Consider the following 22,152-nt stretch of genomic DNA (forward strand, 5'->3'; position numbering starts at 1 on the left):
CTCCCTCCTCCCCCAAGTCCCTTCTTCAGTTACGACTGTTGATGTTACTATTATAGGGCATATATAATATATACATAGACATACACACACTACATGCATATATAAGGTGTGTATAAATGGTGTATATATGTATGTACATATTTGCTTGTGTATGTATATTTACCCATATATTTAAGTAATTTTGATTAGTAATGCTCAGGAAAAGGGTTCCAACTGTGACTACTCACACATAGGTATGTGCCAGAATAATATCAAGGTGACAAGTTAGATGTTAGACTTGAGCTGTATTTTTTTTCTTTTTTAAAAGATATCCTTTCAGGTCATTGAAACAGGCTTATTGTGCTGTAACTAGTCTTGTGTGATCTCTGTTACATGAGTGCAGAAGAACATGAGCTGGTTGTCAAGAAGTATCCTTGTTTTCAACATGGGGACAAGTTGTGTTTGGCACGAGTCAGTAAGTTTGTTGTGGATTCCTGGCGAACTTCAAGATTGAGCAGATGTCTGTGAGAACTTGGGGAAGGACCTGACGCCAGCATGGGGTGTGGCTCTGTAAGGACAGCTTATGTCACAAACAAATATCCTGCTTTGATAAGATTACTAGGTTAGTGGAGAAACATTAAAGTGGATTGTTCTGTATCTGAAATTTAGCAAGGCAGTGCTGACGCTGAGCCCCACTTATTTGTGACAGACAGAAGGTGTCCAGGGGGCAGAGGGCAGAGGGCAGCCGTTCTGGCGCAGAGAAACCTAAGGGGGCAGGATGAGGGAGGGTAATAGGATTCCTGCTCTAGACTCAGGATGGGAAGGCCAGGCCCTGCTGAACAAGGGCCCTCCAGCAGGACGGTCGTCCATAGGCTTCACAGCACAGCGACCTTGTGTTTAGAGTTGTCGAATCCTTCAGGAGGACTGAATTCTAAGAGGACATCTGAAATCACACTTGCCCCCTTCGGTCAATAGAGTGGAAAGAAATACGGCCTTGGAGACACAAACAGCAACTGGGGTTGAAGTCCCTGTTTCATCACCTGGTAGCTGTGGAGCCTTAAGCAAGCCACCAAAAATCTCTGTGTGTCCATAACGGTGTCCACCTCTTAGAGTAATGTGAGAGTGAAGGGAAATCATTTATATTAAGTACTTAGTATCCAACTAAACCCAGTGACTAGGGGCTCTCAGGAGGCGGCCATCAGGGTGTCGGCCAGGGCCGAGGCCGGAGGTCCCCGTCTGGAGCTGGAGCAGCAGGAGCAGCTGTACCCCTGCAGGGGTAGCCAGGTGCTCAGTGGTTTAGGCGTGTGCTCTTGGGGCGAGCTGCCTAGGTTGGAATCTCTGCTCTCCATGGTCATTCAACCTCCCCAAACCTCTGTTTCCTCCCCTGCAGATGGACTAATGATAGTACCGGCCCTGCAGGCTCGTTATGAGCATGAAGAGAGCATTTAATACGGAGTCTGGCACATACAAGCCTTCCGAAAGTCTTAGCTCCCCTACCATAGTGTCATTACTACCCATCCTTCAGAGGAAGCATATAGTCCAGTCCCAATTCCTGTTTTACAAGCAGGTGACAGGCCCAGAGGTTCTGATTTACCAGAGTTGGTTAAATGTTCCACAGCTTCTGTATCCACTCATCTACTGATGGGCACTTGGGCTGTTTCCAGATCTTAGCTATTGTAAACTGCGCTGCTATGAACATAGGGGGGCATAAGTTCTTTCTGATTAGTGTTTCAGGATTCTTAGGATATATTCCTAGAAGTGGGATCACTGGGTCAAATGTCAGGTCAATTTTTAATCTTTTGAGGAAACTCCGTACTGTTTTCCACAGTGGCTGCCCCAGTCTGCATTCCCCCCAGCAGTGTACCTGGGCTCCCTTTTCTCCACACCCTCGCCAGCACTTGTCATTTGATGATTTGTTGATGGAGCCATTCTGACAGGTGTGAGGGGATACCTCATTGTGGTTTTAATTTGCATCTCTGATGGTTAACAATGTTGAGCGTTTTTTATATGTCTCTTGGCCATCTGTATGTCCTCTTTGGAGAAGTGTCTATTTAGGTCCTTTGCCCATTTTTTAATTGGACTGTTTGTCTTTCTGTTGTTGAGTTGTATGAGTTCTTTGTATATTTTGGAAGTTAACTCCTTATTTACACCATGGAATACTATGCAGCTTTTAAAAAGAAGGATCTCTTATCCTCTGGGACAGTATGGAGGGACTGGAGAGTATTATGCTAAACAAAATAAGCCAGTCAGAGAAAGACAAATATCACATCATCTTACTTATATGTGGAATCTAATGAACAAAATAAATTGATGAACAATTTATGGGACCACAGACGCGGAAGCAAGAAACAGACCCACGGATCTCAGAGGGAAGGCGGGAAGGAGGGCAGGAAGAGACTGACCAAAGAACTTGTAAGCATATATGCACAGGCCATGGACATGGAAAATAGTCAGGAGAAGAACAGGGGAGGGGGGAGATGGGCGGAGGGGGTAAAGGGGAGAAAATGGGGGACATCAGCAATACTTTCGACAATAAAATAAATTTAAAAAACAAAACAGTTGGCTAAGCTGCCGGAGCTAAGGACCCCTGATTAATATTGAGAATGTCTGCTTTGCACCATGCCCACTTGATACCCCTCCCTGTGTGGCCCAGGGTAGCTCCCGGGCCTTGAACCTTATACAGAGGGGAAGCGTTTAGATGGCCTCACCTCTCTGCTCTTTCCCAGCTCTTACCTGAAGCCCCCCTGCTCCCCATCAGAGCCTCCCACCTACTGCTTCTCCTGAAGCTCATGGTATATCAGATTTTGGACCCAGCAGGAGTCAGCTCACATTTACCCCGATCCAATCTGAATTCGTCTATGAGAAATATTTCAAATGAGCATAAGTCCCAGTGTCTCCTCTTTGAAATACGTTCTCAGGAGAAAAGCTTAATATGTAGGTATTATTCATACCTATAATTTTAAGTTAGGACACTAAATTTAGAAAATTCATCCCCAAAGGTTGCTGAATAAAAAAGGTCATAGAATCGCTCCAGCAGCCAGAGGCACCCAGGGAGTCTCTGTTGGGCTGATGGCCATGGGTGTCCACTTCCTCTGTTCTGGTTACTGATTTAGCTCATCTGAGCATCTTTTTTCCTGCTAGAAAAAGATTCTCGGCTCCCTTTTCTCTTTTTTGATTACTCCAAGATAACATGATAAATCGAAAACTGTGATCACATTTGCCTTTTTATGTTCCCTTTCTGTTTTGAAGTAACTTTGGGCTTACTAAAGAGTGGAAAAACAGTCTCGAGCTCGCCTCCACTTTGCTTCCCTTTGTTAACATCTTACATGGCCACAGTGTAGTGATCAAAACTAATACTTTAATATCAGTGCTGTTCGCAAACTTGATTCTGTTTCACCAGTTATTCCACTAATGTCTTTTCTGTGCCACGGTCCTGTCTCCTTGGTCTCCAACCCATGACGGTTCCTCAGCCCCCTCGTTTCTCATGACCTTAGCCCTCTGAGGCGAGTCAGGGACTTCGTAAAGTGTCCCTCAGTGTGGGGTAGTCTGGCATATTCTCATGACTAGGTATAGGGTTACAGTTTTTTCAAGAATACCACAGTGGTAATATGATGCGGTTACACCTTAATTTAATGCCAGGCTGCATTCCCTGCCCCTCTGAAGCAATAGGAGCACCCTCATGAGACTTCCCTGGGTCCCAGTCACCCTGTGATCGTACCTTGAGGGTTTAGGAGAGAGCTTTTTCTGAGGTAGCTGCAGGTTAAAGAGAAAAAAAAAGTTAAGCTTTCTTATCACACACACACACAAACTGTGTTTGTGACCACTGAGCCTTTGAGTCCTGTCAAATCTCATCTGACTTTAGAGTGATCAATAAAATAATTCATATTGCCTTTGATCTTAAGGTGATGTCAATTGTAGTTATAGTCAGTTTATATCCTAAGAGGAGAGCTAATTGGCCCACACAGCCATCCAAATTCCCCTTTCAGGTGCTAACTGAAGTTTGAAGACACTGATGTGGTTTTATTAAGTGTGCTATTCCTACAGACTGTGAAGGTGATTGTCACCCATAGGAATTGGAGGTGTTTAGGTGTTTGTTTTTAATAGAGGACTTCAGTTAACATTTTATTTTGCTAATTTAGCATGAAGAGAACATCCAAAGGTAGCTTGCAATAAGAACTTTTGCTAGCAAGGCTTGCCTAAACCCACCCAGTAAAGAATTTTGAGTTTGTGATTTGGCTGTACATTCCTTCAGTCGGGAACGTAGGTTAGGCCAAAGGAAAGAAATGTGTCCAGTCCTGCTTGCCTCTCCTGCTTGATACTTAATGACAGCATGGCCAGGAGAGGAAAGTTGAGAGCGTTGGGTGGGCGGAGACCAGGGAGGGGGGTGGGAGGGTCAGAGTTTGTGCTCAGTGCTGCAGGGATGTGAACACAGGCTGGACACTGGGCAGCAGGTCCCTTAGTAACGGCGCACCCCTTTTCTGTTTTACTATTTAGCAAGCTGACCTGTGCCAGGCTGATGCTAACCCATGTCCCCATCCAACTGAGTCCACCGCCTGACTTTTCTGGGCTATCTCAATCCAAACATCAGGTCAGCCTCCATCGCTGAGACCACTAGGAAACTGGGTAAAAATGAGTAAACCCGAGCTGGTTCCTCTTTTTGGCTATTATGAATAAGGTTGTGCTGCATATTCTTGTACATGTTTTTGTGGATATTGGTTCATACTCAAGAGAAATGGAAACATTAAACATGGAATTGTGGGGTGAGAGGATAAATGCATGTTGAACTTTATAAAACAACACATTTCCAAAGTGATGGTGCCATTTCGTACTACTTCTAACAAAGTATGAGATTTCTAGTTGTTCTACATCCTCACTTCAGTCTTTTTTATTGTAGCTATTTAATAGTTGTGAAATGCTATATCATTGTGGCTTTTTGTTTGTAGGAGTTTTTGTATATCCTGGATATGCGTGAGCCCTTTTTCAAATATATTATTACAGATTTTTCTCCCAGTCTGGGAGTTGCCTTTTCATTTCCATAATGGTTTCTTTCAATGGATGCAAGTTTTATTTTAGTTTTTGTAAAATCCAATTTATCAACTTTTTCTTTTATGGTTAGTGCCTTTTGTATTCTTAGGAAATCATTATGTACCCCCAAGGTCCCAAAGATATTCTCCTATGTTTTACATTTTACTTTTAGATTAATTTGCTGTATCTCAAATTAATTATTGTATATGGTGTGAGGCAGGGATAATTAAGGTTAATTTTTACCTCATAAGGTTATCCAGTTGTTCCAGCACCATTTATTGAAATGACTTTCCTTTCCTCACTGAATTGCATTGATGCCTTCGAAGAATCTATTGAATGTGTATGTGGGTCTATTTTGAATTTTCTCTTCTGTTCTACTGATCTGTCTTTCCTGATGTCTTAATTACTACAATTTATAGCAGTTTCTAAAGTCAGTTAGTGTAGGTCTTTCAACTTTGCTCTTCATTTTCATGATTGTTTTGACTCTTCTAGGAAGTCATGTGCTGCGTAATGACTGGGATACATTCCACAGAAGGTGATGTTCAGTGATGTTGCCATGCAAACATCATAGGGCGCGCTTACACAAACCAGATGGTACAGCCCACTGCACGCCTAGATGCTCTAGCGTGTTGCTCCTGGGCTTCAGGTCTGTGCAGCGGTTTCTGTACAAAGCAACACGAGACTACATCAAGCATGAGATAAATGGTGTGGCCACTGAAATGTGTGAGGCTGCTGCTAGTGTAAATGGCATTCTCATTTACAGCAAACTTCTTTGTATTAAGTAGAAAGAGTGCACTTTAAAATAATGACTCAAAGTGTAGTTTAATAAATACATAAACCAGTAGCGTGGCTGTTTGTTACTCTCAGTAATTACGTATTATACATAATTGGATGTGCTGTACTTTTATACGGCTGGCAGCGCAGTAGGGCTGTTTGCCCCGTCACCACAGACATGAAAGTGATGCGTGGCGCTGTGATGTTACCGTGGCTGCAGTGTCACTAGGCGAAGGGAAATGTTCAGTTCCGTCATAATCTTACGGGACCAGCGTCATATATTGCGGTTTCTTGTTGATCAAAACGTTATGTGACACATGGTTATATTTTGATCCGTTTAAGTTTTACAGCCAGCTTGTCGATTTCTACAGAAGAGTCTGCCAGGGTTATAATTTAGGTCTTCTTTAATGTGTAGGAAGGTTTTGTGATTTTCTTCATAAAGATTTTAGACATCTTTGTTAGATCATTGCTTCACACCTAATTTTTTATGCTATTGCAAATGTCTTTTGTTAAGATTAACATTTTTAATTGTTATTCTATGTAGAAATGCAGTTTAATTTTGTCAACTGATAGGTGTTGGCGCCAATTCAGCGCCAACAGAAATCCCTAATTTGGGGTGCAGTGAAGGAGGAAACTTTATTCAGTGCAAACAGCTCAGTTGTGACCCAGCACGGCTGTGGGAAAGCTTAGTTGTGTTACAGCTCAATTATGAAGCAGTACAGCTTGGCTGCAACGCAGCCCTGGGACCTGGCGGGCCCCTCTCCAGCTAGATAGCTCTGCTCTGCTCTGCTCCAGCGACGTCCTCAGTGTTTTATCTTCAGTGTTTCAGCCCCAGCTAGGGGACACAGTGTTCAATCTTGAGTGCTTGAAGGGGAATGTGCGCTCTTGGAGCCAGAGGGGAGGTGGTTTGTATGGACGAAGTCCTCGCTCTGGTCTCTGATTGATCTGTCCTCATGCAGATGAGGATTCCCAATCATCACAGTTTGATTGGTCCATAAAGCACCGTCTGTTGGGGAAAGCCTCAGCCCTATTGGCTGAAATACTATTCCAGGAACTCCTTTATAAGAGCTGCTCAGACGGCAGACACAGTGCAGGCAGGCGGTTCAGTGCAGAGAAAGGTAGTTCAGTGCAGGCTTCTCCCCAAAGTGTGGTTTGCATGAGAGTGTGGTTTGCCTAGAAATGGCTGCTAGGTGCTGCTTTTATTTTATTTTATTTTATTTTATTTTATTTTATTTTATTTTATTTTATTTTATTTTATTTATTTTATTTTATTTATTTTATTTCATTTTATTATTTTATTTTATTATTTTATTTTATTTATTTTATTTTAAGCCCACTTAGCCAGCAGGAGTCCTTTTGAGTACGTATCTTTTTTCTCAGGATCCACACTTTGGTATATTGATTTTTTTAAGTTACAATATTCCTAAACTTTAAAAACATTGTAATAGTCCTGGCTGGTGTGGCTCAGTTGGTTAGAGCGTCGTCCCATACACCAAAAGGCGGCGGGTTTGATTCCCAGTCAGAGCACATTCCCAGGTTGCATGTTCGAGTCCCCGTTGGGGCTCGTGCGGGAGGCAACCGATTGATGCTTCTGTCTTACATCTATGCTTCTTTCTCTCCCCCTCTTTCTTCTCTCTAAAATATCAATTAAAATTTTTTTTAAATGTAATAGATTGTGCGTTTCCATGCAAATAGTAATGTCATCTGTAAATAATTATAGTTTTCAATTCTTTATAACTATTTTCTTTTTCAACTGGCAGCCTCCCAGGGCAGTGTTGGGTAGAGATGGAGTGTTAGTTTGCTAGGGCTCCCGTAACAAAGTACCATGAACTGGGCGGCTTGAACAACTTACACTTACTGTCTCACAGCAAGTCCTGGAGTGTAGAGTCTGGGATCAGGGTGATGGGCAGGGTGGTTCCTTCTGAGGGACAATCTGTTCCTCGCTTCTCCCCCAGCTTCTGGTGCCTGAGGCCTGCTGTGGCTTGCAGATGGCCACTTTCTCCCGATGTCTTCATGTACCTTTCCTCTGTGTGTGTCTATCTGTCTAAATTCCCCCTTTTTATAAGGCCGCTAGTCATATTGGATTAGGGCCCACCCTAATGACCTCATCCTAATTGGATCATATGCAAGGACCCTATTGCCACAAAAGGTCATATTGAAAGGTACTGGGAGTTAGGACTTCATATTTAGGGGGCATAATGTAACCCATAACAGATGGTAATAGTTTTGTTCTTTTTTATGTTTTTCCCCTTTTAATTTGTAAACGTGGTGAATATACATATATACACACATTCAGTGTGCTGATATTTGATACTTTTGAGTATGACTAAGAATGATCAGTGATTTTCCTTTTTCCTATATCCTTACCTGGTTTGGGTATCAAAGTTATACTTTATACTGGCTTTATAAAATGAAGTGGTATATGTTCCCTCATTTAAATTTGTTTTCCTAGGCTTGGCTGTGTGCCATGGAAAGAAGTAGGGCCTCTAGAAGCCTATATAGCTGTTGTAAAGAACACAGGAAAACATTTTTTAAGCTCATGGGTAATATCAAAATCTCTGCCACCCTGCTCCATGTGTAGTCAAAAGAATGGAATTGTTGTTTTGGTGCTGAGGCTTAGGAATCCTAAAGAACCTCAGGGAAGGTGCCAAACAAAGCAGCACATTCTTTTCACAGTGGCTACAGGTGTTAATTAAAAGGTAATGTTTCTATGTACATCTGGAGAAGAAAATTAGTATTTTTACATTAGCATTTTCAAAGACACTCACTCAGATTCTAATTATCACCAGTGGCAGTGTGTATAGTCTTAACTTGGTAGAAAGTGATTACTAATATTTTAATTTTGGACCTTGGCACATATTGCTTTATATTGTAACTTGAGTATTTTCTAGTCCTATTTCTTTAATGAGATTGGGAGACTCTTGGGATATGGAAGTGTCTTCTTGTAATTTTTTTTTTTTTTTTTGTACACTTAGAGGTGCTTGTTGCAAGTGTAGTTAACTGTTGTCCATGAATGTACTAATATTTTTCAGTCTCTTTCCCTAAGTATGTATCTTGCAATTTTGAGAAAAATATTAAAATGTTGATCCTTTATTAAATATTAAAATGTATGACCAAACTTTAAAGGTGACATTCTAACAAAAAGTTAGTTTAGATCAGTTTGAGATCACACAATAAAGTGTGAATTGTACACCTTAAAGAAATTTTTAATTTATTACCATGTTAAAACCTCTCTGAATTCAGACCTTAGTAAGTTGGACTTAATGATAATACAGGTTTGGCCTAAAGTTTATCTTTTATTATTCATATTTAATCTAAGTAAATGTATCACGTGAACTAGATCATGGAGAAAATGTTTCCACTGCTTAAAGGAATAAACCATTTTTAATACCAGAATGTTACCATGCCAGCTTTCATTTACCTCTATGTAATTCTGTTTTAGCAACTGTGAAGTTCGTAATGCAGTATTGTTGATAGTCACTAGTCTACTACTAGTTCCAACTCGTACCCTTAAACAACATCTCCCCATTCCCCACTCCTCAGCTCCTGGTGACCACCACATATGTGACAACATCTTTATCCAGTCATCTGTTGACAGACACAGGTTGTTTTCATGTTTTGGCTATTGTCAGTATGCTGCAGTGAACATGGGAGTGCAGATATCTCTTTGAGATCCTCATTTCATGTTCTTTGGATATATACCCAGAAATGGAATTGCTGGATCATGTGGTATTCTATTTTTAATTTTTTGAGGAACTTCCACATTGCGATCCATAGTGGCCGCACCAATTTACATTCCCACCAGCAGCGTTCGAGGGTTCCTTTATCTCCACACCCTCACCAACATTTGTTATCTGTCTTCTTGATGGTGGCTGTTGTGACAGGTGTTTTGATTTGCATTTCCCTGAGAATTACTAATGTTGAGCACCTTTTCAGGTACCTGCTGGCCATTTGGATGTCTTCTTTGGAAAAACGTCTTCTGTTTAGTTTCTCTGGCGACTTTCATCGGATTGTTCTTTTTTAAATAAATAAATAAATAAATAAATAAATAAATAAATAAATAAATAAATAAATAGATTTTTAGAAAGAGAGGAAGGGAGAGGGAGAGACAGAGAGACATTGATGGGCTGCCACCCCCATGCCCCTGTGCCCTCACCTCTCCCCGCGCACACACACCCCAACTGGAGATTGAACCCAAAACCTGGGTATGTGCCCTGATTGGGAATTGAACTTGCCACCATTTGGTGTACAGGGCGATGCTCCAGCCAACCAGGCCACACTGGCCAGGGCACTGTGCAGAGCTTTTTAGTTTGATATAGTCTCACTTGTTGATTTTTGCTTTCACTGCTTGTGCTTTTGGTGTCATATGCAAAAATCATTACTTAGTCCGACATCAGCGAGTTTCTTCCCTAAGTTTTCTTTCAGGAGTTTTAAGGTATCAGGTCCTTTTGTTGATCTCTAATTTCATACCATTGTGATGGGACAGATACTTGGTACGATTTCAGTCTTCTTACTTCACTAAGACTTTTTTTGTGTCCCATCCTGGAGAATGTTCCATGTGTAGCTGCTCCTGTTGGAGGGAATGTTTTATAAATGCTAAGTTTATTTGACTTAATGGATGGCTCCAGTCCATTGTTTCCTTTCTGATTTTCTGTCTGGATGATCTATCTATTGCTGAAGGTGGGGTATTGAAGTCCTGTACTGTTATTGTATGATCTGTGTCTCCCCTCAGATTTGTTTGTGTTCGCTTATTATATTTAGGTGTTCCAGTGTTGGGTGCACGTATGTTTATGATTGTCATCTTCTTGATGAATTTACCCCTCTATCATTACTTAATGGATCTTTTTTTTGTCTACTGGTTTTGGCTCAAAGTCTGTTTTGTCTGCTATAAGTACAGCTCCCCCGCTTTCTTTTGGGTTCTGCTTGCATGGAGTGTCTTTTTTTTCACCCTCTCACTGTGAGCCTTGGTGCGTCTTTAAGGAGGAAGTGAGTCTGGTAGGCAGCATAGGGCAGGGTCTAATTCTTTAAATCTCTCCAGCTACTCTATGCCTTTTAATTGGTGAGTTCAGTCCATTTACATTTAGAGTTTTTGATATGTGATGTTTTGTAACATTTTATGTTTCTAATGTTATTCTATTTCTAATGTCAGTATCTAATATTTGTGATGTCACTAAGGCCATCTCACTATTTTCTGGTTGTTTTGAATTTTTATTCCTTTTTCTTCAATTTCTGCCTCCCTTTGTAAATCGGTGATTTTCCATGGTGGCATGCTCTGTATCCCCACTGTCTCCTGTGCGTCTGCCCTAGATTTTGGCTTTGTGGTACCATGAGACTTACATGAGACATATCGTAGATAAACTGCCTATTTTAAACTGATAGCAACTTAACTTAGATCGTCCACAAAACCGTCACCCTTTAACTCCCCCTTTTATATTTTTGATGTTATCATTTACCTCTCTTTATATTGTGTATTCCCCCTTTTATATTTTTGATGTTATCATTTACCTCTCTTTCTATTGTGTATTCATTAACACAGTGGTAGCTGTAGTTATTTTTAATACTTTTTTCCTTTGACCTTTATGCTCTGTTAACTGGTTGGCACATCACCCTTTTCCATGCCTGACTAGCAGGCTCATCTCTTCTGGTGTTTTGTGTACTTGTGTATATTCTCATGTTACTGATGAGTGTCTTTTCATTTCAGCTTAAAGAACTCCTTTCAGCATTTCTTTTTTTTTTTTTCATTGCTTTTTAGAGAGAGTGGGAGGGAGGGAAGGCAATAAGGTGAGAGAGAGAGAGAGACAGAGAGACACAGAGAGAGAGACAGGCACATCGATGTGAGAGAGACATATCACTTGGTTGCCTCCCACATGAGCCCTGGGCTAGGGATCCAACCTGCAACCCAGGTATGTGCCCTTGACTGGGAATTGAAGCCTCGACCCTTCAATGCATGGGTTGACACTCTAACCACTGAGCAACACCAGCCAGGGCTCCTTTCAGCATTTCTTGCAAGGCAGCCCCAGTGCTGGTTTTGTTTGGGAAAGTCGTTAACTTTTCCTTCATGTCCGAAGGATAACTTTGCCAGGTACAGTGTTATTGGCTGCAATTTTTATCTTTCAACACTTCCAATATGTCTCCCCCCCCCCCCCCCCCCCCCCAGGCTTGTAGGGTTTCTGTTGAGAAATCTGTTCATAACCTAGTGAGGTTCCTTTGTTTGTAGGTCACGGTATCCCCTCACCCCCAGCTACTTCTAGATTATTTTTATCTTTGACAGTTTCTTATAATGTTTCTTGGAGGAGGTCTTTTTTTATTGAGATAATAGGGTGATCTATTAGCTTTCTGAGCTTTGATATCTAGTTATCTTCCTGGGTTTGAGAAGTTATCGACTATTATTTCTTTAAATACATTTTCTGTTTCTTTCTTCCTCTCTTCTCCCTCTGGAATCCCAGTGATCACACACACTTTCTTCACTCTTCATTCTTTTTTCATTGTTCTCCCCTGACTTATTTCACAATTCCTGTCTTCTACCTCATTCACTCTGTCTTCCATGTGCTCTGCTGTCCTGCAGATGCCCTCTTCTGCATTTCTCATTTCACTCTTTGATTCTTCAGCTCCAGAATTTCTGTGGTTCTTCCTTATGATGTCTATCTGTTTGGTTAAAAGTCTCATTTTGATTGTGTATTTTTTTTTTCTTTGAGATTTTGTTGAATTGTCTTTCCGAGTTTTCTTGTAGCTCATTAAGTTTCATCAAAACAGCAATTTTGAATTCTTTATTGGCTAGATCACAAATTGAACTCAGTGGAGAATTTTCTTTTTGTGATGACATGATTTCTTGATTTTTCATGTTCCTTGTAATTTTTCATTGCTGCTTTCACATTTGAAGTAGCAGATACCTCCAAAATCTTTATTAGTTGGCTTTAATGGGGTTTTCCATTCGATGGTGTTACTATCTGGATTTTCTCCCTCTCTGTGGGTGCACCTGCTTCATTCTTCCTGCTCCCGCTTGTGGCTGGATTCATAAGTTTTATGGCTTCTCTAGTTCTTAGAACTCACTGGAAACCTCTCTTGTTTTCCAGAAGGTGGTGCTAAAGCTCAAGTTTGTGGTTCCTTCCTCGCCCATTTTCTGAGTGGGCTCCCTTTCTACCCGAGTTCGCTCTCATGCTGCACACAGGAACACACACAAGGAGCCGGCACAGAGGGAGAGGAGGTGTGGGATAGTGCTCAGGCACTGGGGGTACCTGCAGACCCAGTAGGGATACCCTCTGAGTGTGATACTCCCAAGGCTTGAGGGTGCACTTCCTGCTGCATAAGATTCCTTTTATTCCCTTTGAAATTCTCATCTGCCTCTCTCCTAGCCGTCTGTCCTCCCAGTCGTGGAGGTTCTGTCTTGGCACTCTGGGCTCCGCTGGAGAGAAGTGAGTTTCTCTAGCTTCTTCCCACACAGCTGGGGTAGCCTGGCACTTCCTCACCGCTGTCCTTTCCTCCAGGGGAGAGGTTGCTGCAGTGGGAGAGATCAGTCCCTGGGCAGTGTTTCCCTGGTGGTGCAGTGCTGGGGAAGTTTCCTTGACCGCTGCCTCTGTGACCAAACTCTTATTTTGTATTGGGGTTATTTTTTTTCTCCAGTGGCATGCTGGAATCTCCCTGCGGGACATCTGGACTTCTGCATATTCTCTCATTTATAGGTCTGCCCAGGTCAGCACTATGCCAGCCTTAGTGAGAGGGGTCTGGGCAGACCTGCTGGTTCCGCTAGTTCCGCAGCAGTACCGAGATGTTTGCCTATTACTGCGTGTGTGAGTGAGTGAGCCTCCACCTGGTCCCGGGTGTGTGGTGTCAGATTCCACAGCACCCACAGGGGAGCTTTTCTCCCTGTGGACGGATGTCTAATTTGTTTAAAAACGGGGATAAAAAGGAACGTCTTGCTCTACTGTGATGCCAACGTCATTCTGCTTTTTGTAAATTACTATTTTTTTTGTTAAAGCAGGTCCCTTATTCAGAGGTCTATAGTAGGAAACTTATTCTTAGCAAGACTTGAGTAACTGCATGTCTTTTTGAATATTACAGAATTATGACTTTTTAATAAATCAAAGCTTTTCTTGCAGATCTCTCCTCCCTCTTTCCTTCTGTGCCCACCCCAGTGTTTAGAATAAATATCAGGTGTTTGATTGTTTCCATATGCAGTTGACCCTTGAGCAACACGAGGTTGAACTATGGTCCACTTACACACGGATTTTTTTCCCAGTCGATCTGCTCAGTTCAGTTGATGGGAGTTCAGTTGACCTGCTCAATTCACTGGACCCGTACAGTTCAAACCTGTGTTCAAGGATCAACTGGCTGGAATCCGCGTATGCAAAGGGCAGTTTAATTTCTGTGTGGATTTTCAACTGCATGGGGGGTGAGCACCCTAAATCCCCACGTTGTTCAAGGCACAAGCTGTGTTCTTTACTGCAAATGTCTTTTGTTTATCCCTTATGCTAAGTAAAGATAGAGGCTAGAGTTATGGACAGTATACTTTTAAATAGAGGAGTTTGATTACGAAGCTTGTTTCTCTATCCTTCTGCAAAGCGAGCGGTACGTCCCATATTTCGGACAGTGGGCTCGCTCTGCCCTGCCAGCTTAGAGGACAGCCCTATGGATCCAGGGAAGGCAGACCTGTTCGGTATTACTTTGCTTTCACAGACTTAGGGTGTTTCAAAGCTTGCGTTTCAATATCTGTGTTTAATTCATCAGGATCTAACTGGAAAAAATAGTGTCTATTTTTGGGTTTCGGTGATTCTGTTTGGCCATGACAAATCAACAAATCAACGGTAGTGTCTAAAAATTGTGTCAGAGTAAAAGCCCTCTTCCCCCAACCCTAGGCTTTCCCGGGGACCCTGGGGAGGTTTTGTTGACCCAGATAGATAGATGTACACAGTTCCTTCTCTGTGAGGCCTTCTGAGCATCTTTTCCAAAGCACTATGAGGATGAGCTCATGTACATGAAATGCATACACGAGGGCGCATGCATGTGTGTGTGTGGGTGTGCGTGCGTGAGTGTGTATGTCCAGCTTACATTCTAGTCTCTCTGTCAGTCAGAGAGGTGGACACAGATGCCCACAGCTCAGGGCAGAAGACGGCAGCGTTCCATCTCTTGGGGCCCAGCTTGGGAAATAAAAATAGAGTAAGCTGGGGGCTTGAGAGGGATGCAGGAATGATGAGATCAGCAACTAACTTTATTGAGTGCTTCCGTGAGTTGACTTACTTAACCCTCAAAGAATCATGTGAAGTAGGCGCCATCATTACTCTCATTTCACAGGTAAGGAAAATGAGGCAGGGAGAAGCCAAGTGAGCTCCCCGGGTCACATAGCTACTAAGTGACAGGGAGGGATAGGAAGGAACAGGTGGTGTCCAGTGGAAACCTTATCGCAGACCTGGGTACCGTCCTTCCTGGGCATTCTGTTGATGCACAGAGGGGAACCGGAGTCTCACTCTTGTGCAGTGTCACCGCCCAGTGGATGGGGTATAAGAAATTGTAGAATTCTAAAATCTTCTGGTGATCCCTCCCCTCCCCTGAGGCATAAGTCTTCTTCCAGGAACTCTTCCAGCCTCAGCTAGGACACCTCAGAGGGTTGAGGAGTTTAGTTTCTCATGAGGCAACCCTGTTTGGGGACAGTTTGAAGTGGTAGAAAGTTCTTGAAGCCTCCCTCTCAGTCCCATCGGTCCTCTGCAGCTCCCTTAGAGCTCAGGGGCCTTCCTCTTGCATGAGGGGAGCAGGGGCTGCCCGCCTATGCCTGCCCCCCACGGTGAGAGGCTGTCTCGACAGGAGCCCCTCCAGAGGAAGGAGGAGGAAGCCAAGGGTTAGAGTGGGGCATCCTGTCTTCCAGGGGAGTGATCACCACCTGCCATCCAGGGGGAGCGATCACTCCCTGCCATCCAGGGGGAGCGATCACTCCCTGCCATCCAGGGGGAGCGATCACTCCCTGCCATCCAGGGGGAGCGATCACTCCCTGCCATCCAGGGGCAGTGATCACTCCCTGCCATCCAGGGGGAGCGATCACTCCCTGCCATCCAGGGGGAGCGATCACTCCCTGCCATCCAGGGGCAGTGATCACTACCTGCCATCCAGGGGGAGCGATCACTACCTGCCATCCAGGGAAAGTGATCATTACCTGCCATCCAGGGGCAGCGATCACTACCTGCCATCCAGGGGGAGCGATCACTCCCTGTCATCCAGGGGGAGCGATCACTACCTGCCATCCAGGGGGAGCGATCACTACCTGCCATCCAGGGGGAGCGATCACTCCCTGCCATCCAGGGGCAGCGATCACTCCCTGCCATCCAGGGGGAGCGATCACTACCTGCCATCCAGGGGGAGCGATCACTACCTGCCATCTAGGGGGAGCGATCACTCCCTGCCATCCAGGGGGAGCGATCACTACCTGCCATCCAGGGGGAGCGATCACTACCTGCCAGGCCCATGACCTCCTTACAAATCCACCTGGGAAGACGGGAGATTCGAGGCATGCCTTCACTACGCCACACGGACACTTTTACTCTGGGACCACCATGCACAGAGTCAAAGTGTGGCTCCTGCCCAGTGTTTCTGACAAGACCCAAGGAGCAGGATTTAACACCACCATGCAGTCCACCATTCACTGAAACACAGCACCCAGCGACCGCAGCAGCTCCGGGCAAGCGCAGCAAGGGCTGTTTTTGCCTTTTCCACACTGTTTTTGTTACGTTGTCTGCGGGGAGTGTGTGTGCCTGTCTTCTCCCTGCAGGTGTGTCTCCCACGCAGAGCAAGGAGGCCCCACCTGGACCGCAGCTCTGGAGGACGAGTGGATGGCTCTCCTGCTGGGCTCTCCCTGTGTCTGGTGGGAGGAGGGCAAGTGGGAAATCTCACTTTCCTTCACTGTTTCTTACGTGTTGAATGATTTCCCCTCCCTGATTGTTACTGAGGAGCCTTGCACGTTCGTTGCGCCCTCACATGGTCTGCGTATTCTTCATCAGGCTAAATCACCTTTTCCTTTCCTCTTCCTGCAGACCAGCGGCAGGCATGATGAGCACGAAGGCCTTCACGCTGGTCCCTGCCGTGGACCGGGAGCTGCTGGCGGGCGACAGGGAGCGCGTCAGCATAGAGTGCGTGGAGTGCTGCGGCAGGAACCTGTACGTGGGCACCAGCGACTGCGCCATCCACCACTTCCTGCTGGAGGAGCACACCCTGCCCGCCGGCCTGGCCACCTTCACGGCCACCAGGCAGCGGCATAGACCCCTGGGCTTCAGGAAGCCCGTGACTGAGCTGCGAGCCGCCTCGGCCCTGCACCGGCTCCTGGTGCTGTGCGACTGCTCCATCACCCTGGTCAACATGCTGAGCCTGGAGCCTGTGCCCTCAGGGGCCCGCATCAAAGGGGCCCTGGCATTGGCCGTGAACGAGAACCCCGTGAGCGCGGACCCGTTTTGCGTGGAGGTCTGCATCATCTCTGTGAAACGCCGAACCATCCAGGTGTTCATGGTGTACGAGGACCGGGTTCAGATCATCAGGGAGGTGTCCACGCCGGAGCAGCCGCTGGCGGTGGCGGTGGACGGCCACTTCCTGTGCCTGGCCCTGACCACCCAGTACATCATCCTGAACTACAGCACAGGCGCCGCCCAGGACCTCTTTCCCTACTGCAGCGAGGAGAAGCGCCCCATCGTCAAGCGGATAGGGAGGCAGGAGTTCCTCCTGGCGGGCCCGGGAGGACTGGGTGAGCGCCGAGCTGTCACCTCCCCAACCTTCGCTCCCGTCTGCCCCTTCTCTCTCTACCTCCACGACTTCATGCTGAAATTAGACTGGTCACAAAGCCAGCTGTTTTTAAATTTTACCTTTCAGTTACAGTTGACGTTCATTGCTATTTTTTATTAGTTTCAGGTGTACAGCATAGTGGTCAGACAACCCTAGACTTTACAGAGCGATCCCCTGATATTTCAGGTACCCACCTGACACCACACATGGTTTTTGCACTATTACTGACTGTATTCCCTGGGCTGTGCGTGTCAGCCCCGTGACTATCCTGTAACTACCAGTCTGTGCTTCTCAGTCCCTTTGCTGTTTTCACCTGGTCCCCACCCCCTTCTCATGTGGCAGCGCTCAGTCTGTCTCTGTACCTGTGAGTCTGCATCTGTTTCGTTTATTTTGTTCTTCAGTTTTATTTTGTGCTGACAAGGAGCCTGAAGATGGCTCCAGGGAGAAAATTCCTTTAAGTCAATAACTACAAACAGAAAAGATAAGATTTTTTCGGGTGAGTGTGTCCTGAAAAGGATTCGAGGTAGCTCGCTGGTAGGTCTGTTCAGATGTGAGCACCTCAGTGTTACGGACATAATTTTCTCTAATGGACAGATTTCATTCCAGCAAAAAGGTTCCAGTGGCCAGCTCCTTGAGAGGGCTTTGGCGGTTTTGTAGGGTTTTCCCAATTCTTTGCCCTGCCTTACTGAAGCTGAGAATCAGAGCGGCTCACCTCACAGGCGACCTGTGCTGTTTTCTTTCTGTCGTGGGTGGTTCACCTCAGGTGTGCGCAAGTCTACATTGCTCAGGTGCTCTGTAATGGGCAGGTTGTGGATGGCTCACCTCAGGTGTGTGCATGTCTGTGGTGCTCAGGTGCTCTGTGATGTGCAGGTGGGGGATGGCTCACCTCAGGTGTGCACATGCCTGTGGTGCTCAGGTGCTCTGTGATGTGCAGGTGGGGGATGGCTCACCTCAGGTGTGTGCATGTCTGTGGTGCTCAGGTGCTCTGTGATGTGCAGGTGGGGGATGGCTCACCTCAGGTGTGTGCATGTCTGTGGTGCTCAGGTGCTCTGTGATGTGCAGGTGGGGGATGGCTCACCTCAGGTGTGCACATGCCTGTGGTGCTCAGGTGCCCTGTGATGTGCAGAGTGAGTGCACCTTCCCACGGGAGTCCTTTCTCCACAGAGAGCTTGGGTGCAGACTTCTTATTTCAGAGTGATGGGTATAAACATTTTCTGGTAACAGCAAAACTTGAGGTTATGAACTAGGTAGTATACACTTCTTGATTATTTCGTTTTAAAAATAGACTTTATTTTTTAGAGCAGTTTAGGTTCATAGCAAAAGTGAGCAGAAAGTACAGATTTCCAGCATACCCCCCGCTCCAAACAATACAGCCTCCCCCACTGTCGATATCTCCCGACAAAGGGGTACATTTGTTACAACGGGTGAATCTGCATTATGTTGTTGTAATCACCCAAGCCCAAGGTTTATATTAGGGTGCCCTCTAGGTGTTGCACATCCTGCGGGTTTGGACGAATGTATGGTGACTTGTGCCTGTTATTTGGCCATCCCTTGGCCATCCCTCCGGTCAGCCCGCCCGACCCCTGCAGCGGCTGCTGTCCCAGTGCCGCACTGGAGGTCTTACAGCGGGCAGCCTTTCACACCCACTTCTCTCAGCGACGTGCATTTAATTTCCTCCGTGTCTTTTCATGGCTGTTAGCTCAGATTTTTACTTTTTGGAAAAAAAGTTTTTTACCCAACCACCTTTTTAAAAAAGTCAATTTTAATGAAAATTTTTATTATGGAAACATATATAGTAGAAGAGAGTAGTGTAATGGCCCCAATGTACCCGTCACCCGGCGTCAGCCTCTGCCAGGTCCTTCCCAGTGTGCGATTTGTACACTAACCACTCCCCTGCTCGCTTATTCTCAAGCCAATAATAGACATCATAGCATTTTACCTGTAAACATTTTAGTAGGTACTACTAAGTTATTTTAAAAAAAGAAAATCTTGCCCTAGCCAGTTTGGCTCTGTGGTTAGAGTGTCAGCCTGCAGGCTGAAGGTCCCGGGTTCAATTCTGGCCAGTTACAGGCTCAGTCCCTGGCCCCGGTCCGGGCACGTGCTGGAAGCAACCAATTGATGTGTCTCTCTTTCTATCTCTATCTCTTTCTCCCTTCCACTCTCTCTGAAAAGCAATGGAAAAAATATCCTTGGGTGAGGATTTAAAAGAAAGAAGGGAGGAAGGGAGGAAGGGAGGAAGGGAGGGAAGGGAAGGAAAGGAAGGAAAGGAAGGAAAGGAAGGAAAGGAAGGAAGGAAGGAGGGAGGGAGGGAGGGAGGGAGGGAGGGAAGGAAGGAAGGAAGGAAGGAAGGAAGGAAGGAAGGAAGGAAGGAAGGAAGGAAGGAAGGAAGGAAGGAAGGAAGAAAAGAGAGAGAGGGAGGGAGGGAGGGAGGGAGGGAGGGAGGGAAGAAAGAAAACCATAACACCATTGCATACCTAAAACAACTAAACAGTAATTGCTTGTCACCAACTATAAAGGTGTGTCACATTGCTGTGATCATGCGTGTAGAGACATCCATCCATACATGTGTACATGCATTTGTGTTGAAGTGCGTGCATGTTCATTTTTCAGTTCATATGGTGAAGTTCATGCCAGGCCCAGATATCGCAACCTGAGGACACATCTGTTAAGCTTCTCTTAGCCTTAGGTTCCCTCTCCTTCTCTTTTTATTTTTCTTTAACTTTTTGTTGAAGAAATTAAATCATTTCACTGATAACGTCTGAATTTTGCTGATTTTACCCCCTTATATTGTGGAATATGTGAGGCCACCATAATATGGTTCAGAATATTAAGTTCAAACCTCACTCTAATGAGCGTAAGCCCTTTAAGCATTTGAAAGCTGTGCGTTTTCACTTGCTTGCTTTCTGAAGGTAACATGTCCACTCCTGTGTCATGAGAAATTGCTCTTAACGTTTTTGTCTTAGTTTAAGTTTTACTATTTTAAGCAATGTTTTATTGAAAATAGCATAATACAGTTGACTATTGGGACTTTAAACTCTATCGTTTGATAATGCTTGTTGAAAATGCAAATAATTCGGTTACTGCTCACCCCCAGGGCTAGCCCCTCCCAATTCAGACAAGGGGTGCACTGATATTTAGAGGGCACGCAATCAAAAGTTACAGTTTTTAAAGGTTTTTACCACTTACAAATTTTTTTATCTGCACTTTAACAATATGGAAACAATAGCTTGTCACCTGTTTAGCCGGTGGATGGATAGCTGGCAGCTGGAACAGGGTGCCCTCTGTTTCTACGTGGATCGGTGGCACTTCATGATTCTCGACTTGGACCTCCAGTTGCCAGCGGCTGTTCTGCCCTTTTATTCTTGCCAAGTCTCCTGCTCTTCTGTTGGTGTAGAGGTCTTTGTTCTTTACCTCTGGGCCCTGCCCTTTTCATTTTGGGGAACATTCATGCATGGCCTCCGCACTGCACAGCTTTAGGTCTGGGCAACATTTAGGTGTCCACATTCCATGAGGGTTGTGCTGTACAGAACACAGTCATCTCACCTGAAGTTCAGCAGAACCCTTGGCATGACATACGCTTCCCCAGTGTTCGGGTTAGGTGGTGGGCAGGGCGCCGGTGCCCGCTTTGGGTTCTCAAGTGGCCGGTTCTGACCGCATGGAGAGTTCAAGTTCTTGCGCCCCTGATGTGCTCCTCCAGCTCTTCACCTTAGTTTCAGATTCTAATGCGCCCCATAGCTTTGCACCTCATGTTTCTCTCCTTCAGGACTTTTTAATGTATTTTGAGTACTTTGGTGATGCAGTTGTTGGGTTCATTCGGACCTGAGTTACGCCTGTTTCCCCCAGCTGTGCGCGTCTCCAGCTGTGCGCATCATCCCACCATTGTGTTCGATCTTACCTCGTAGTCCTGAACCATCTCAGTGTATCTTCCACATTTCTATGGAATCCTGCTTCCTGTCTGCTTCGGCAAGAAAGGAAAACAGGAGGCCCTCAGCTGCTGCAGGAGCAGCCCAGGGTGGTGCTGCATGGACACGTGTCCCCTTGTGCCATCTCATGTTCTATCCCTGCTTTTGGTGTCCTCTGTGGAACCATGTGTCCCCCTGAGAAAGCACCTGAATTCCAGGCTCTCCTCTCGCAGAATTCTCTCAAGTTCCACAAAGTACAAACCTTGCCTCCCAGCCAGCCCTGCCCCAATTTCTGTCTTGTTTGAGGCCCAACCCTGTTAATCCTGAGGCTGTCAGCCACACGGCAGCCTCTGTCTCACTCTCTCTTGCTCCCACTAAGTCAGGTCCCTTTGAAAGTCACCCCTTCCTTTTTGTACCCCTAGCCTCCTTCCTGGTGAGGCAGCTTCGTGGCCTTCCCTGTGTCCCTGTATCTGGGCCTCCCTCCTTCAGTGCCGCCTCCTCCACCTTCCGGCCCAGTGGTTTCTCCACAGCACCTGTGATCCTGTAATGCCTTCAGGCTGCGCTCCTTGGCCTGACCTTCCAGGCCAGGGCTTCCTGCTCTCACAGAAACATAGTCTCGCAGGGATCGTCCCATATGCAGGGCATTGTGTTATGTTTCCTATCTAGATATTCAGCAAAAGTGGGGGATACTCTGCATTCAGACACAGAAAAGAAACGG

At 45.4% G+C, this 22,152-nt stretch overlaps 1 protein-coding gene across 1 annotated transcript in view; it reads left to right on the plus strand.

Annotated features, from left to right (window-relative positions):
- The first annotated feature begins 16,751 nt into the window (after positions 1–16,751).
- TGFBRAP1 (transforming growth factor beta receptor associated protein 1) overlaps positions 16,752–22,152 on the plus strand; it is a 28,230-nt gene continuing 22,829 nt past the window's right edge. Inside the window, exon 1 of the mRNA XM_016199476.2 lies at positions 16,752–17,494. Coding sequence (XP_016054962.2) covers positions 16,807–17,494 — 688 coding nt within the window. The 5' untranslated portion in view covers positions 16,752–16,806. The remainder of the gene's footprint in view (positions 17,495–22,152) is intronic.

Source organism: Miniopterus natalensis, chromosome 13, assembly GCF_054644295.1.
Source record: "Miniopterus natalensis isolate mMinNat1 chromosome 13, mMinNat1.hap1, whole genome shotgun sequence".
Classification (NCBI taxonomy): Eukaryota; Metazoa; Chordata; class Mammalia; order Chiroptera; family Miniopteridae; genus Miniopterus; species Miniopterus natalensis.